General features: G+C 46.4%; 1 protein-coding gene across 1 annotated transcript in view; it reads left to right on the plus strand.

Moving 5' to 3' along the window:
• Positions 1 to 17,930, plus strand: part of LOC129783857 (golgin subfamily A member 2-like) — a 142,938-nt gene that overhangs the window by 116,772 nt on the left and 8,236 nt on the right. The window contains exons 10-13 of the mRNA XM_055796543.1: positions 5,661 to 5,754; positions 6,414 to 6,520; positions 7,067 to 7,125; positions 7,375 to 7,516. Of these exons, the coding sequence (XP_055652518.1) occupies positions 5,661 to 5,754; positions 6,414 to 6,520; positions 7,067 to 7,125; positions 7,375 to 7,516 (402 nt within the window). The remainder of the gene's footprint in view (positions 1 to 5,660; positions 5,755 to 6,413; positions 6,521 to 7,066; positions 7,126 to 7,374; positions 7,517 to 17,930) is intronic.

A 17,930-nucleotide genomic window follows, 5' to 3' on the forward strand; every position in this document is an offset into this window, starting at 1 on the left:
GATGGGCCGGGCACGTCGCGGCACGGCGATGGGCCGGGCCTCCAGGGCGGCAGCGCAGGCTGGGCGGGCCCTGGCTGCTGCCGCCGGCGGTGGGCGAAGCCAAGGCGGCCCAGGCGCGGGGCGGCCGTGGCGGCCGGCAGCGGGCAGAGCTGGCTGGCGGCGGGCAAGGAGAAGGTGAGGGGCGGCGGGGGCCGGGGCGGGCCGGGCCGGCGGTGCCGTGGGTCCGCCGGGTTCGGTTTGGCGGTTTTCCCTCCCCCTGGCCTCCCCCACACCCTTTTTTGGGGTTTTTTGGTCTCATTTTACTTATTTCCCCGCCCTTGGTTTTCTCCCCGGCCGCGGCGTGGGCGGCGTATGTGAAAGTCCTGGGGAGGGGAAAGTGTCCTGGAGCGGTTCGGGCTTCCATTTTGGAGTTCTGCCAATAACGGGTCCTTCTTTCCCCACCTGGAGGCCGAGGCGCGGCGCGGCCCGGCCCGGCGGGGGGGCGGAGGGCGGGCTGCGGGCTGGGGAAAGGGGCAGTTGACCGAACTGCCTGGGGCTCGCTTGCCTGGGGGCTTCACCCTGCTGGAGCACAAACGATTCGGCTCGGAAGACCCAGCCGAATTCAAGCGAACGGCTTATCCGACTAGCTTTTCCGGGGTGAAGGGGGTGTGATTGAAAAATGAGTTGTAGGTTGCTTCTGCCCTTAGTGCACGGTGACTACGCTGCTTGTATTAACATGGCATTTGTCTGTAAGGACTGTAATTTTCCTCCTCAAAATCTTTCACAGAGTGGGAGACCTTACTGTCAGGTGTTGATGTTTCACTTGACATTCAGATTTCATTGCCCTTTATTCATTTTTCCTTAATGCTCTTAGTTATAACCCTAAAAAAAACCCACCCCAAGATACTTCTTTTCATCTCCTTGTAGTTGCAGGATGGAGTATCAAGTCGTTTCCCAGCAACTCTTAGCTGTATACAAAAGTTGAACACTCATCACATTAGATCTTAGGTTAGCCTTTTCTGGACGTGTTTTGATTTTTATTTTTCTTCCGCCGGAGCGACAAACTCATTGAAGAGCATTTCTCTTGGTCTTTTTAGCCAGTGGAGTTGGGGCTGGGGAGTTGACATCATTCTCACGGAAGGCATATTCTGTTTGGATTTCAGATCATTATTATTATTATTTTTCACAGCTGAAGGAGTATCAGCAGAAGAAGAGCCCTGGAGCAGCTGCAGGAGCTAAGAAAAAACACAAAACTAAAGACGACGGTCGGCCCGAGACTCCCACGGGCGATGACCGGCAGCCTCCAGAGAATGTGAGTGCCTCGGTCTTTGTCCCAGCTCATTTGCTACCTCCTTGCTCTTTGGTTTTTCTGAACAGCTGCCCTGAGGAAGCTGTCTAGTTACTCCTGCCAACCCGTTTTACAACAGGCGATGAAACTTGCGCAGGGGATGCACAGTCTGGCAAGTTCCAGTGCTGGGTTTAAATAGGTTTAGGCAGGAAGTCGGATCCTTTGAGTCAAGCGTTTACAGGCTTTAGCGTCTTCGTGTTGCCAGGCTTCTGAAGAGGAAAGGGCAGGAACTATGCCGATAAGCAATAGGAACGCGTTCAGGCACAAACATAAAACCCCAGCCTTTTTAAACGAATTCTTTTCAGGCAGTTTATTTAAATGGAAGGCTTGATCAAATTGTGATAGAAGCTCAGGGAAGTCAAATTTGGTAGCCCAGAATTGTCTTCCGCTGTTGCTGTGGCAAAGCTCTGATTTTCGTTCCACTTGCATCATTTTGGTAGCTTATTTTCCTACCATTGCTTCAGTTCAGTTGTCATAAAGTAACTCCTGTTTACTACATATCCGTGCGTCTCTTATCAATAAACGTAACTATAGTAATCACCAGGGGTACCAGTTAGATGCAGTGAAACCTGCAAGATGGAATGGAGTTCACTCTGGTTTGCCTTTGTATTCCTTTTGTCCTGTTAATTCTCTTGATATTTGATGTGGAGCTTTAAGCAGTCAGCTCAAGAAAACACTCCTGGATCTCAGCGGTGTCTGCAGTCATCCTACTGAACAATATGATATTTAAGCATTGAGAAGCAAAAAATCCTGGTTTAGAACGTAAACTTTCAGCAGTGGGAAGAAAAGCTGAGTGGGATGAACGGACAGCATGTATTCATGGAAAGATGTATTCTTGATTTAGTGGAAAAGAATGGGAAATCAACCTGCATCATTGACATTAGCTTGTCGCAGAGGGAGTCTGCATCTCTCCTTACCCAGAAAAGGATGTTTTCTCTGTGTGGTGCTTTGGAGTGAAAGGCGCTATAAGGAGTATTATTGTGATAGTCAGTTCTTTCTTAGTAGCGACTTGTTTCCGTGGGGAATAAAACTGGCTGACTTGACTGCTTTGCTTGTAGTCTACATCAGATGTGAATGGAGAAAGTGCTGTTTCTTCCACAAATATTAAGGAATCGGAAGGAGGTTGTTCTCAGTGTCCCCGTCCCCCCCCCGCCCCCTTTCTTATTTGCTACTGTTGATAACTTACTGGGACTCTGCTTTCGGCAGTGTTAGCGAGACCTCATTGAATGCACAGTTCTCGTTCACTGCTGTCTAGTGTTGTCTTGTGCTATCATCGGGTAGTTGTGATCAACACTGGGAGGCAGGTATCGGAGGTGTTTCCAGTTTGGGGACTGGGGATAATCTGGCTTCCGTGCAACTGCCGTTCTTATTTCTGAGTCACTGTTGGGTCAAAATGAAGCCTTGGCAGAATGGATAAAATGTGTTGATGTCTCAGCTGCTTTTGTTGAAGCGGTAGATTTTTGTTTTGTTTGGAGAATCTGATTATCACAGTTCGATAGGATTTATTTTTCTGTCCTCTTTAATTCCTGCTTTTTTTCCTCCCCTCCTCCTCTTCTGCTCCTTCCTTTTTCTCCTGTCTGCATGTGCCCATCAGACACGTTACCGGGAGCTGGCAGTAGCCCTGGATTCCAGCAATCTTAACGAACAAGCAGTTCGTTACACAGATAGAGGAACTGGTAAGAAACAACCCAACCAACCAGTCTGACGTGGTCCTCGCTGCTCCTCCAAGCTCTTTGGGTGTCTGCAAAGTTATGGGTTCTCTCCTAGTGCCACAAGGAAGGCTGCTTACACGGCACTCTGTAGGGAACAAAATGAGCTGCACGGAAAACCTGTTAAGGGGCTCAAAGTCTAAGGCCGCTGGTGAATGTATTGGCTCAGCTGAGGAACAAGAAACGGAGTTTTGTTGTTTCCATTTAAGTGTGCTCTGCTGATCTCATCAGGCTTTCCCTGGATGGTAAGCATCCTGATAAAACAGCTATTTCTGCGCCTGGTCCGAATCCTTGAAACACAGAATTCTGGTGCTGGCAGCAGTGTGAAAACCTGTTTCTGCAGGTGGTGCTGCTGGTCTAACGATATCGGCAGAGTGGGAGCAGTAGGCCTGAGAGGGTCTGGGGCTGGTTTCTGATCATATCCTCAGCTTCTCTTGGCGCGATGAGTGAACTGCTTTGTCCTGTGGCCTGCATGGATTCCCGCTGCAGCTTTTCAGCCTTCAGCTTTAACACTGCAAGAAATGCAGCCAAGTGGACTTGTTTCAGTCTGACAAGAGCCTTTCTTGTGTGAAATGCTTTCCCCCATTTTGTTCCTCTGTAGAAGTACACTTTTTGCAAAGTTCAGCATTTCCCGGTGTACCCCGTGACCCCCCCTTGTTGTTTTCCTTTGGGGTTTGGGTTATTTTTGTTCCATTCTGGTTCTTTTTGTGTTTTAGCTGGGCTGCAGAGGAACTTGGCATAGTGCATTGCCCACCCAAGATTCTCCTTGTTTGCCTGCTTTTACGCTGGCCTGCAACTGTGTAGGGCCTTTGCTGCATTTGTGGTCTTGCCTTTGCTTTTGCTGGTTATGTTGTGCATGGGCATTGCTAGAATCAAAACCTCTCGCTCATCGCTCTTCCATCTGTAGTCACCTTTCAAAATGCATTGAAGTAGTAGCAGTAGTAGTAAAGAAAGAGCTTGGACAATGCTCATTCTTTGGGAAGGCAAAAAAGCCCTGCTTCTGTAGTTAGTTACGAGGCATCTGTGAAGAAGCTGTCAGGGAGACAACAAGCAAATAGCAAACGCAGCAGCACGGTTGTGTGGCGGCCTGGGTAGGCAGCTGCCACCTTTGTCTCCTTCACCTCATCTAAAGGTGCATTACCTACGGACAACAAATCTCCAAATACTTCACGGGTAAGATGGAAATTGGCTAGGACAGAATTACCCCTTCTCTTTGTATCTGGCTTCAGCCCTCCCATACCACTTCCTGCAGAAGTCTGCCAACACAAGTGCGGCTCTGCGTGACTTAAGGCGAGCTCTTCAGTGGAAGAAAGGTCTGAGGTCTCAGTTCAAGGAAAAGACTACGTTTTTGTTTGGGGGTTTGGGTTGTGTTTTTTTTTTTTTATTGGTGGTGCTTTTTAAAAAAACCCAGCATTTCTGGCGATCACCCCAATACACCAGGATTACTGCCATCAGTTGCACAGATGTGGGGGTGCGAGTTTAACTGAAGGTGGTAGATGCTCAGATGTAGACATGGAGGGGTTTCAGCAGCGGTGTTGGAGAACAACTGTGGCAATCTACTGAGCGATGAAAAAGATGCCTGGCAAATAAAGTACATTAGTGAAGGCAGCTCCAGATCTCGTATTTTTAATAGCTAAGATGAACTTCCTAGTCCTCTACAGAAAGGACGGTGGAAATTCTGTTTGCGTGAATTGGGCATGTATCCTACTTCGTTGAAGTGAAAATGTGTTTCAGATGTGTGAGAGTATTTTCTCTTGATACTGGTGCATCACTTTTCTTCCACGGAAGGAGCAGAGCCAGGAGGCAGTGGATCAGCTGGAGAAGGTAAAGTGTGTCCCGTTTTTGGATAGGCAGAAAAATAGTATCTCTTTCTTGGCGGCGTGGAGAGTATAGTGGGCTGTGGCACAGGCACGTGTGGTCTTGTCTTGTGTTAGATTCAGTTTCATTGTAGCGTAGGGTTGAATAATTTGACTTCATGAGTTAGGCCTGCCTGGCAGGTAGCGTTCTTATTTTGACACAAGCGAACGTTTAAATACTCAAGTATTAGAGGAGTGTGGTGGAGGCAGGAGAATACAAGTCCTTGCCAGTAGCTTGCTTCCAAGCACTACCGTATTTATGCTAGCAGCGATTGTGCTATGCTGTTACTGCCAATCTAGGATGGATAAATAGTGAAGGCGTTCAAATAACGCAGGGCTGAAGTATGTCTTTAAAAGGACTGCTGCAAGTACTACCAATGTATCACTGCTTTTTTAGTTTGACACAAAACAAGGGTTACCCATCTACATTTTTGTGCTAAATAGGCATCATTTGTTTATACAGGAAAAGGAGGAGTTGGAAAATACATTTTCTGAAGAGCAAGCCGCGCTGAGGGAACAGCTACGGGTAAGGCAGAGCCTCCATTACAGTAACACTACCTGCCTTCTGCTGTTCTCTGGATTACTGACCATTCACAGTCTTTACTCAGGAAGCCACGAGCGCGTTCCTTCAGGAAAACTGGGAGCCAGCCAGACTGTACTTAACTGCACGAGCTCTTTCCCTTTACTGAGTTAGCCTTTTGTGGCAACAGTGATGTTGCAGTTACAAGCAAAGAAGTTTTGTGCTGAGCCGATTTTCCTTTCCCGAAGGTTCGTAACAAGACTATTGGAATTCTATCTTCTGAGGAGTCTGAGTTGCAGGCGGCCCTTGCACATACTCAGGAGGCTGCACGGAAGAAATCAGGTAACTGACTGTGAGCGCTCCAGCTCAAGCTGTTGGTCAAAGTGTGAATTTCAAGCCAGAGGCATGACAGTTGCTGGCAGCCAGCTCACAGCAGTGGCCGACTCCTGGGTGGGCAATACTTGGCACCATCGCTGCCTCTGTCGCCAGAGCTGCCCCCAAGTGGGAGCATGTTGATCCCATGGCAGTTGAGGTTCTTTTGTGCATCGCTAAAGCCTTGTCAGCCCTGTTCAGCCCCGGCGAGTACCCCAGGCTGTTCCTTTCTGACTTTCTTCTGATCCTTTTAAAACTTAGTTCCCTTTTCGCCACCCTCCCTCCCACACAGCTATCGCGTAAAGGTAGGTTTTACCCGAGCCCTTCATTCTGAACCAAGTTTGAGCAACTTCTCCTATTAGAAAGAAAGATCCCAACCAACATATTGCCTACTCTGCAGAGGAAGTTTCGTCGTCTCCCTCAAAGTGAGGATGGTAGTTACAGAGAGCTTTACTGCCCAGAGCTGCTAGTGAGCCACCTGTAGAGCCAGGGGCGGAACCAGGTCTACTGACTTGCAAAGCTCTGTGCTGCCTTAAGAGCTTGTAGACAAAGTAGAAAGTGCTGTTTAGCCAGTTCCAAAAAGCTCTTTGTGGTCCAGCCTCAACTCTACTCTGTCCTGACTTTTTCAGGAGAAGCCAAGAGCTTTGCTGCTCATTTACATTCATCTCGCCAGAGGGTAGTGGAGCTGGAACGTACTTTGGCCTCCATCTCTCTGCAGCAGAAACAGGCAGAGAAGGTAAGAGTCACCTCTGCTTACGCTTCACCAGCAGCTCTGCCTTTGGCTATTTGCTTGTCAGTACACTAATGCAAAGTCTGTAGTCCCTGCTCGGAGAAGGGGCAGAAATTAACATTCTGAATTGTTAATTAACCTTGTAAAGCCCTGTGTTCTCCACGGTCAAGGCAAAGTTCATTCAGGTTTCTGTGACCACTAATCATATGGTCCAGTTGCTGTCTTCAGATCCGGCACCTTACTTCATTAGTCTTGCCAGCTCCACGCAACAGGAGCGCCACCGAGACCTTGTCTCAGGAGGGTCTCCATCAGGCAGACACTTCAGTATCGATATTCATCCAGAAGTCTGCAGAAAGGACCTCACGTCCAGTTAGTAGCATCGCGTTTGAAAAGGCTGAGCAGATTTATTCCTGGCAAATTCAGGAGGTTGTAAGCAAACCTGTCCTGAAGGATTTTGCCAAAGTTCTGATGTTTCCACTTCAGCTGATCGGCTAAAGGTGAAGTATTTTGCTGAAGTCTGCAGCTGAATCAGTCATTTCTTTTTTTCTCCAGCATAACGAAGAGTTAATGAAGGAGCTAGAAGACCTGAAACTGGAGCTGTACAAACAAAGGTAAGTCCATTTGCTGCTTGTTACTGCAGAGTAACACTGCTCTTCCCGGTAGAGCCACAAAACATCACAAGGGGCATGCACCACAGGTGGTGACTTGGGAGGTTGGATATTCAGCTTAAAAAAAGTGACTGGATGTGATGTTTCAGTGATTCTAACTGTTACGACTAGCTGGATTGTAAATTTATGACATGTACTTGCCCAGACCCATAGTACATACAGTGATGCTGCTTTAATCTTGGTTTGTTTCAGCAAAAGCAGTGAGGAAATAAAGCAGCAGAATGCAGAGCTGTCACAGAAGATTCGCTGCCTGTCTTCCAAGATCTCAGCTAAGGATTTGCATATGGACAATTTGCATCAGAAACTGGAAATGGCTGAACGGAGGATCCAACAGGTGCCCATACTGCTTCCAGGCTGTGAGGGTAGATCACACTGACCGTTGTAAGACTTTGCTTCTGAGAGTGGGGGCAAGGCTTAACCCTTGTTCTGAAAGGAAGGCACAAAACCTCATCAAGGCATCCTCTTGGTCAAAGGCCTTCAGCGAGGCCTCTGAGGAACAGAAGGTCTGTTTGAAGGAGCTGGAGCAGTAGACTGAAAGCTGTTGTGACGCTGGTCTGCAAAAAGAATGTTCTACAATATGAGAGGGTGACTGAACATACAGCGCGTGACAATACGAAGACTTTTCCTGCTTTGTATCTGTTTGGCATTTTGGTTACGCAGCTGTCTCGTGGTCTCACTGAGAAGCCAGTTGAATAGGGCTGGTGTTTGTACCCACCCTTGCAGAAGGTGAATTGGACAATGGTAACTCGAAGGTCAGCTGGGGAAAGTTAAGAGAAGCAGCCAGTTAGGAAGGGAATTCAGGAAGCCAGCTGTTAGCAGTTCAGAGAGCAAGCCGGTGTGAACCTGAGCCTGTGAGGGAAGAAACTGCTCTTTTGTTTATTTTGGGGTTTGTTTTTTTTTTCCTCCCCAGACAGTGGCTTAAGTTACCCTTGAAATAAAGGCAGCTGCTCCTCTTCTGGGAAAAGTACTGTGTGCCAACTGCCATGCTCCAGACACTGGCTTTAAATTCCTGACGTGTTTGACAACTTTTAAAATCACAAGCTTTTAGACCATCTGATCTGGCTGTGTAATACAGACTCTGGAAATGCACAAAGTTTCTGAGCCAGATTTTTAGATTAAGAAAATAGGTTTTAATCAAACAAGTCGTAAATACAAAATTGGTAGGGAGGAGCTGTCTAGCTCAGCCTGTTTTACAGGGCTAAAATCTAAGCTTTTTGATTTTAATCTCCTTCCCCCCTCCTCTTTTTTTTTTTTTTCATTGAACATCACCGTGAGTTGGAGCACTTTAAGGTTGCAACATGGATCATGTGGCAGGTTGCTATCAGGGGAAAGGCTATGCAGAAGTGGCGTGTTAACATTTTGCCGTGACTTTTTGATTTTTCTTGGCAGTTGTCAAATCAGGCAGGGAGTCTGGATGCAAAGCAGCAGTTGCAGGTGGCACTGGAGGAGAAGGCAGGCCTGGGAACCCGGGTTGCTCAGGGCTTGTACGGAATGACATCCAGATCTTCATGTCTGTAAAGAAACTTGTGTGGCAGAAGAATGCAGCCTGAGCTTTGCGTTAACACTGGTTTCTTCAGGCTTTATCCCTGAAGCGGTCACTGCCAAATTTCTTTAGCCAATGTGATTTTCTTTGTGTTTTATTTTGTTTTGAACAGCTCTCAGGGTCAGTTCACCAGCTCCAGGCAGAAAGAGATCACTATGTAAAGAAACTGAAGGAGGTGCAGAGAATGTGGCAGCAGTAGGTGCAGCAGTTCTCTGAGCAGGTAACACCAGGGGCAGCATCACAGCTGCTCTAGACAAACACAGGCAGGAGTGAATGCACCATGAACGTTGTTTTAACTTTTATTGTGTGGCCTTGCAGGTCCATGCAATGGCAGACGAGGAGGAGGAGCACACGGCCTGAGGAGACTCCCGAGTTCAACCAGAAGACCTTTTATTAGTCCAGAACCCACGCTTATAATATCCTCGTTTGCTGTTCACGCGCCCCATACTAAAATATCTTTGGTTAATCAATACTGTTCACGCACTTCTTGGCCACGTATAATTGGTTAATTACTAAGCTGCAGATGCACTGAACTTCTTGCGGTTTTTTTCTCTCTTCTTTCTTATCTCTGTGGGTTTCATGTTCTCAGCCAGCCGCCGAGATGTGGCATCGCGCATCCGCTCTGGCCTTGCTTCATACCCCGTCTTCCTTCCAGGCATTCAGCCAACCTTATCGTACTTTCTCTCTTCTTTAGCCTTCAAGGCCCTTCACAGGCATCGTGGCCTCCAGCACTGGCCATAAAGCTCTCTGCAATTCCCCCGTCTTTATTTTGAACAGAAACAACATTAGAGGTTAAACTACTTTTGAATCATTATACAGTCCAGCATACAGGGAATAATGGTCAACATGACTACAATTACCAATAACAATATTCCTCCGCGTGTTGTAAACTCCTGCAACCATCTGGTGGTTCCCCGAGACTTGAAAAGATTCCGCAACCGATCTCCCAAAAGTTCCTGCCGTAAGCCCTGTGACATGTCCTTCAATTTTTGCAACTGACTGTGAATTGACGCGGAACAGCCCGGAAGGTTCGTACAACACATTCCTTAGCACTGTGCACTGTAGGCTACTGCAGAGGAACGAAGCTGGGTTAATCAGCACTGACAATGTACAGCTGTGGGCTGGCTTCAGGGGCGGTGGGTTGGCTGGTGTAGACAAGGTGCAGCTGTGGCTGGTTCTGTGAAGCGGTTGGGCAGCCGAGGAAGAAGCAGAGAGGGTGAGCGTGCCCTGGATGAGGCGAGACTAGAAGGCAGCAGAGGGACTGCCATGGAGAGTGTGATGGTAAAAGACCTGGCTGCAGCTGGCTCCTTTGGAGAGTGCTGCGACAGGCCACTCTCTGCTGTTCACTTGCCTTCTACAGGTGAGATCACATCCCTCCTTTCTTTCTGTCTCATGCTGGTGTCTTCTCGTGCTCCCTCAAAGTTATGTGACTCTTTGCTGCAGGTTCTCAGCTGCACATTATCAATGTCAAAACAACCCACTGTCTCTGTTCTCTACAATTCACCCCTGTTTGTGGTTTTTGGTTTTGTTTCTTTGTTGGTTTTTATTTTGTAAAAGGTTGCTTTACCATGTTATGGAGTTGTCTGCGGCGAATGAAGAGACGGGACGCAGCTTGATGCAAGCAAGTTGTCCCTTTATTAGTGGTTTTCTTACAATTATATACGTTTCTACCTTCTACATATTACACACTGATTGGTTAAATCTTAAGCGTAAAAAACACTGATTGGGTGATACTTAAGGCACACCGTTAGAACAATAGGAACTTATTAGTTTACCTTGACATAGCAACAGTTTCTATTCCAAAGTTAAGGAGTTTCTTTCTACGCGGCTTTCTTGATTAACAAAGTTACATATCGGCGCCATCCGTTCCCTTATCTGGCTACTTGTTTCTCTGTCCGTCTGGTTGCCTCCTCAACTGTAAGGGCTCAGGGGTCTGCAGTTAGCTTGTTCCTTTGTTCCCAGGGCTTGTGCCCTGCAAGTTCTAACAAGTCTCTATTCATCAGGCTATCAGTACTTGGACTCTTGTCATTGAGGCCTTGTCCTACAGTTGTCATCCCTTTTTCTTTTGTTTTCTTTCTCACTGCTTAATTACCAATTTTGGCCTTATTTTATGTGTACGTTTGTACATTTCAGTCGGGTTCACAAAATGTTAAACTTGTTATCGGTGCATTTCATCCAGAGGTCAACATACAGGTTTATGATTATTTATAAGAACGTGCAATAAGCTATGGGAGTTTTATGAAAATATTTTTCAGGAACTTCTAATCAAATAAATGAGCATGAGAAATTGTGTTTAACTTGTAAATTCTATATATAAGCCTTTAAGGAACATTTTCTATCCTAACGTGAAAAGATAAAACCTACTTAAAAGCTCTTGAAATCTTGCCCTTGGGCGAGTGTTCCGCTGTGCCTCCATTCTAAAGCATGGAAGTGGAAATTGTGTAGGGCAAAGTTTCACTTTAAATAACTGCTCAACTGTTATTGCTGCTTTTCAAAGAACCTGAAAGCATACAGTGAAGACTTGGAACTAAACAAACAGCTGAATGGACACCTCTAGATTGTTACTGGAATTAAATGCAGAAGTTAACTATAAAAGTTTCTCAAAATGTTCTGCTTGCTTTGTGTTGGTTGTTTATATCGAGATAGATAGATAAAACTATACACAAACAGGGAAATAAAAAAATGCTTAAAAAAATAGGGAAAGAGAATAGTGTACGGTATTTATAGCTTAGGCACCTTTTTTTTAAAAAAAAAATATTGTAGATAAACTATTACTTGAACATGCAGTACATCCACAGCTCTGAATTCATACCGGTTTCGTAGTGTGATATAGTCCTGTATGAACCATAGATCAACTACATGTTAAATGACTCTTCTCCATCGCCGTTGTCGCGATCTTTGAGCTTCGTAGCAATGCCTAGGTCACAATCCTTTAGCTTAGGGAACTTCACCAGGTGAAAATGCAAGCATCTATTTCTAATACAAATTTGCAGAATGCAGTTTAGTCACAAGACACTTTATGGAGAGATATTACGTTGTATGGTGTATAACCTATGAGAAGTGAGAAAATGGTGTTCCTGAAAGAAAACGCTTCACTAGATCGTTACTTTGGAACGGGTTTTGCACCTGCTATACTGCAAGAATCCCCTAAGCAGTGATGTGTCTTTGTGGACTTTGAGATATCTGTGTGATGAGGTTTAAACTTAACACGCAACCTGATTTCAAGTACAACTCTAGGCACAAGTGTGGGAAAGAGCATGCTGTCAGGACACAATCTTTCTCGCTTACAAGGTATCAAAGGGTATGTTACTCAAGTTAAAGTCTAACTTCTACGACAACTTCATTTTCACCAAAGGAGCTGCAGTTAAGTACGCAAACTACTGCAGCTCAACTGAAGTTTCCCCGCTGCAACGGAGTACAGAATGCTTTTCCCACCGACCTTAAAGGTTGTGGTGGTGGGGATGAAGGTGTGACAGATACTTCTAACTCAAAACAAATTGTCAGCTGTGTTAAATTCACCTGTACACAAAGAACACGTTATTCCTTCTGAGGCAACAGCTGAGGATTTGAACAGTCTCTTTTCACCTTGAGCTGTTCCCAGTTTAGAGGTTATGGAAAAAAAGAAATAACTCAAAAGGTATTCTGTCAATATGCTGATGCAGTTGCATGTTAAATTCTGGTCACACTGAAACAGAGTTATGTTCTAGCATTCATATATAGGTAGCACTCCATTACGGCTTATGAACAAAATTCAGAAGTTCATCTTATCTCACGTTTCTTGGAATTCGATTAGGTTGCAGTCTTATTAAAGTCACTTTTTTTTTCTTTTTTTTTTTTTTTTTTTTGGAATGCAACCAGAGACACTTGACCGTAACAGAGAAGCCCGTATTGACATCTCTGAGCCCGGACACAAACCGCAGCTGCACGTACCACCAGGCTCAGGGCAGAGCTCATTCACGCAGTTACATAGCTATGTACCGCTACACGCATGCAGACACCTATTTGTCACTAGATAACCGTGTTCGTCTTTCCTCCTCTCCTTCACAATACCTAGCTGTTCTCTCATCTCTCGTTAGGTCAGCCATTCCCCATTTTCCTCTCCTGTATATCTCTTCAGACATTCTCTATCCTCCTATTTTTGCTTGTGAATTGCGACAAGGCAAAGGTGGTGTGTAGCTGGGTGCCCGTGACCTGATTTATGTCACACTCAGCTAAACGCTGAATACAGGACAAAAAGGCGTGGGAGACAGAAGGCAAACATCAATACGGGGGTTAAGGCGATTATAATAAATCCTGGACTACTTTGGATCCACGGCCCAAAGTTTCCCAGCCGTGAGAAGAGACCAAAGGCCTCCCACCCCTGGCTCTGCTGCGGATCTTTGTTTTAAGTTTTGTATGCTTTTGTGGATTGATTCAGAGTGGTCACTCAGACTGACGTAACACATCCTATCAAAGCCTTCACACCCTTGTCCCTGCGCTAATAATAAAAATCAATAGCAACTCGGTTCTGTAGCAACATACGACGGACAGAATCGACACCTGTTAATAATAATAAGCCTGGGGAAAAAAAAAAAGAAATAGTATTGTAGTACTACTTTCTTTAGCAAGCTAGCAGCCTTATTTACGAAGCACGTGAAGAGCGTGCGCTGTTCTTACAGAAGAGATTAGAGAAGCAAAAATGCGTTACGCTGCATTCCAGAACTCAACCTGGGAGTTACAGTCTGCTGTGAGTTCTGGGTTATAACCATTTGACACGTGTTGGGGTTGCGACTGTGCAAGGGCTGCGATGCCCATTTGCAATTTTCATTGGCATTATCACAGCTAGTTGTTTTGAAAGCAACCCTTGAGCTTCCTCCTGCTCGACTTGTTGTTGCAAACTATTCTGAAGCCGATCAATAAAGTTAGTCTATGACTCTCTAGGACCCTGCAAGACTGTGGCGAAGGACGCACTAGAGGCTCGCCCAGACTCCCGTATCCCCCTACCCGGACTGCCTTCATAGCCATCTCCTCCGTCTGCAAATAGCTGTCCCTGGGATACCTTGCCTGAGTCACAGGATTGGACGGCACAATTATTTTCTCCAGCCAGCGGCTCACAGTTCACAGCAATTCCCCGATTAAGCTTTTCAATCGAGGCCACTACACATAGCTCGCAAAAATCAGATAACCACATCATGCACTGCGTCGGAGTGCGTACCACACAAAGCGATGACTTCCAATAATCACGTGGTGTGAGTGTATAAGGCTCTGCCATCACTTCAAGAAGGGACACAGCAAAAGTACTATGAATCCCCCCTTCCCGCACGGCTTTGCTTAACCCTTTAACAGCCTCGTATTGCACAGGCTGCCACTCTGCAGGTTGATTTGGCTGACAAAATAGTGAACGTGCCATGGCGCCTCCCAAATGCCCTCGCTTAAGCGCTTCCCGCTTGCATTGCTGCCACCGATCCCGCAGACCCCCTTTCACCCTCCCCGAACATACAGCCAGTGCATCAGGGGGAGGAGGAAAAAGGTCTAGCTCCTCTTCCGGGTCTATAGGACCTGGGTCCAAAGGTTTATCAGCGTCAATGGAATCATTGTCCGAGTTGTCCTGTTCCCGCGCTCGGTCCTGTGCTGTGAGGGTCGCTGCAATCAGTGACAGGAGCTTTGGGGGCAGAGGAGGTGTGGACGGAATTGCCATCGCTGGCGGTGTGTTGAGAAGAGCCGCGCTGTCGGGGGGATTTACAGCCTCTCCTGGTTTAGCGCCGTTAGTAGAATTAGCCCACGCTTGGCAAAAGAGGAGTCAGAATTTGCCAGCAAGGCGCTAAACACATGCCTGCCACGGAGTCCCCCTCCACGGCAGCATCACACAATCGCCTGCCGACCGCTTGCCAGGCAGGAATTTTCCAGGTGCCATCAGGTGGAAAGTCCAGCACTTTGTCACAGATCCATTCTAGCAGAGTCACTAGCTGCGGACCCATCATCACATTCTCTAACAAAATTTGTGTAAAAGGAGAATATAGTGCATTTTGCGTGACAGTTTTCCGTAGTTCCTTAATCATTTCCCAGTGAAATGCCTGATATTGGCCCGGGTGTCTATCTTGTAATATCACGGGAAACGCGTGCGCTCCCTCTTTCGTACTTTCCAAGTGCACTCTCCTCCAGCCCTCTGCAACGCGTCTGCCGATAGCATTTTCATCATCGCCGCTGCTCCCCTTATTACCGCTCTGCCGCACCACTCGCTTCCTCCTTACTTTTGACTGTTCCTGTTTTAGCCGCAAGAACGAAATGTGCTGCTCCAGTTCCTCCAGGCTGTAGCCTCTGTAGCAGTAAAGGTAATTCGGCACCTACCCATTACTGGGTAGCGCTGCCACACCGTCACCATTGAGAGTCCTCAGAAAACATTTGAGTAATAGATGTTCCAGTTGTCTCAGAATAGAGGTTAAGAATTTGCTCCCAGGTTCACGCACTGTTTTATAGGCTCTTCAATAAGTGAATTCCTGAGAAATGTGACAGCTGCTTTATTCAGACAGGACAGTTCAATACAACTTCACCTTTTGCCATTCACCACAGAAATGATACAGAACCTCTAGATACCCGAGCAGTTAAGTACAAAAATGCAGAATACCCAGCCTCACCCAGATGTGATCATAAAACAAAACCAACCCCCAAGCCACCACAAATTCAGCCTTCTTCCCTTGCTGCTTCCGAGGGTTTTTTCTTTTCTTTCAAAGCAGCTATTACATTGCACGTTTGCATGCCCTCGCTTCCTCTATTATTCAGTAACCAAACAGCCCCTGGATGCTGGAGAGAAGCAAGGTCTCCACGGGAAGAGTCTTCACATCAACCTGAATTACGGCCTTTCCAACAAACGAAAAAAAAAAAAAATACTGTCCCATCAGACCGGAGACAAAATTATCCAAAGTCCTACATCCCTTTCCCACAAGCAGGACACAGTTGACCGATTCAACAGCTTTCACGTTGTAAAGCTGCTCGGAAATAAGGCTGTTCATGCACGCGCTGTTGCAATTCCACACACACGCTTCTGAGGCCACCTTCTGTCCGTTCTGAACCAATACCACACCAAACCGTCACGGCCCAGTAAGTGTCAGCTTTGCAGGACGGGGCAATCTTCAGGTTCAATACTAGTCGCTAAGCTCCAGATCGTATGTATTCAGGGTAGAGCTGCTTTGTAGTAACCCCTCGGATAACAGCTGGAAAAGAAAGACCGCTGTTTTCATTACAGAAATATCAGACGAGTCAGAAAAGTTGTGTTTTCCTCCCAGTAGCCCCTAACTCTCTCACAGAACCTCCCATAGCTAAGGAACCAACCTAAGGTTTTGCAGCTGCGCTCTCTGCTTGTCTCAACACTCTTTTAAAGTATATGAAGAGCAAAACTGACAAAAATTGGTAAGACTGAACAAAGTTTGGCAGTACATAACACAGACTAAAATAGCAGTAAATGACAATTCTTTCGCATGTTCGGTTCTAAACACATCCTGCGAAAATAACGACAGAAGTGTTTGTGCCTGCACAAGTGGCTGGGCAATGAAAGCCCTAGAATTCAAGAATCTTTAAAACAAGCTCTGCCTTCGTGGCGTAGTACCGTCTCTCTCTCTGTCTACATGAAAACATTGACTGAGTTGTTCATCAACAGTTTTCCCCTTCCTTACCCAGTTTGCCCAGCAGCATCTGTCCAGCATCTTTAATATCATTGTACTCATGGAGCGAGCAGAGAAATGTGCTGCTCCAATTCCTCCAGGCTGTAGCCTCTGTAGCAATAAAAGCAGACAAGGTCACAAATGCCGCACAGCGAGTGTTGCCCCTACTGACCCAGCACAGCAAGGAGATTTGAGATGCTCAAGCCTGGCACTATCCAAAGCAGAATCCGAAGGCAGCAAGTACAGTTGCTGCAAGTCATCAACACGAAAGCTACAAATGAGTAGACCCTCATTTTGTGTGGGGTTTTTTTTGCCACATCGACTTACAAAAAAACCCCAACGCACCTGAATTCTCAGAATCAAGTAGAAACAGGAATAGGCTGTGGTGAATTCAGTTTATATCTGTATCTCTAATCTGTAGCTAGTGAAAAAAAAACGCGTGGTGGTAAAGCAAAAAAACTTTGGGAACAGCCTTTGTTGTTCTACCATTTCCGTTCTCTGTACTACACGTGACCTTAGAAAATAACACTCCTTTGCAACAAATAACCCACAGAGGTACCCTCTCTTTAAAAAGCAAGCAGCAACTTTATCTCAAAAGAGCTGCTAATAAGCAGCTGCCACAGTAGGTCATAAGAAACCACAGTTAAAGCAGTTGCGCTACCCTGTAAGCGGCACCCGTCTCTTTCCAGGCCCTTCGCTTGCCTGGGAAACACCTCTGCTTCTTGAACACCAACGTTTAACCCACTCGCTTCAGACAGGAAATAAATAGACACTTGATCGGGATGGAACAAACAAGGAAACTGTTTCATCCGGGGCTAAACCGGGCAGGTCATACAAGCCACAATCTCAATTTTAATTCTCACATGAACAAGGCCTTCTGGGAGCATGATGTGTCATAGCATCACGACGGTTAAAACCATTCATTCCCAGTTCACAGGTAATTTGCCTCAGCAACACCTGGGGTAAAGTTAAAATGCTCCTATCCCAGCTCCTAGTGAAACCTGGGTTTGCTTTACCAAATAAAGTGGAAAGAATTCTCCCTTAACGGGTCCCATAAATCAAAACAACGCTGTAATCAACGTTGCACAACACCATGATAAAAGCGGTGGTGTAAGAGGACGGCTTTTAGCTCTAAGCCCTAGACCGTATTTTTTTTTTAAACAAAACCAACTGAGGCATCACAGCGGACACTGAGCTCGCCAAGGACATACTCGGACAAGAATGTGCAGTTTCCTGGTCTAGAGCAAGGTCTTTCTGCTTCAGCTCTTCGGTTTCATACTGCAGGGCTTCTTGGCTGGTTCCATTAGGTCGGCAGGACGCGGAACGGGGCATCTGTAGAGCACAGGAGACATTTCACGCTACGTCAGCCCAGGGGAAGATGCTGCGGTGCTGGGGGGCACTAACCAGAAAATCCTCTGATGTGTCTGTCAGTGGATAAAAGAGGAGAAAAAAGGGAAAACGTGTCTCCTGGGCAGGGAGGGGGGAAGCTCAGGTAAAAGACTGATGGGTTTCTGTAACGTTGCCCCGCCCCCCATCATATTCTACGGCGTTTTGTAGATTTACAGCGT

Source organism: Falco peregrinus, chromosome 1 (genome assembly GCF_023634155.1).
Source record: "Falco peregrinus isolate bFalPer1 chromosome 1, bFalPer1.pri, whole genome shotgun sequence".
Lineage (NCBI taxonomy): Eukaryota > Metazoa > Chordata > Aves > Falconiformes > Falconidae > Falco > Falco peregrinus.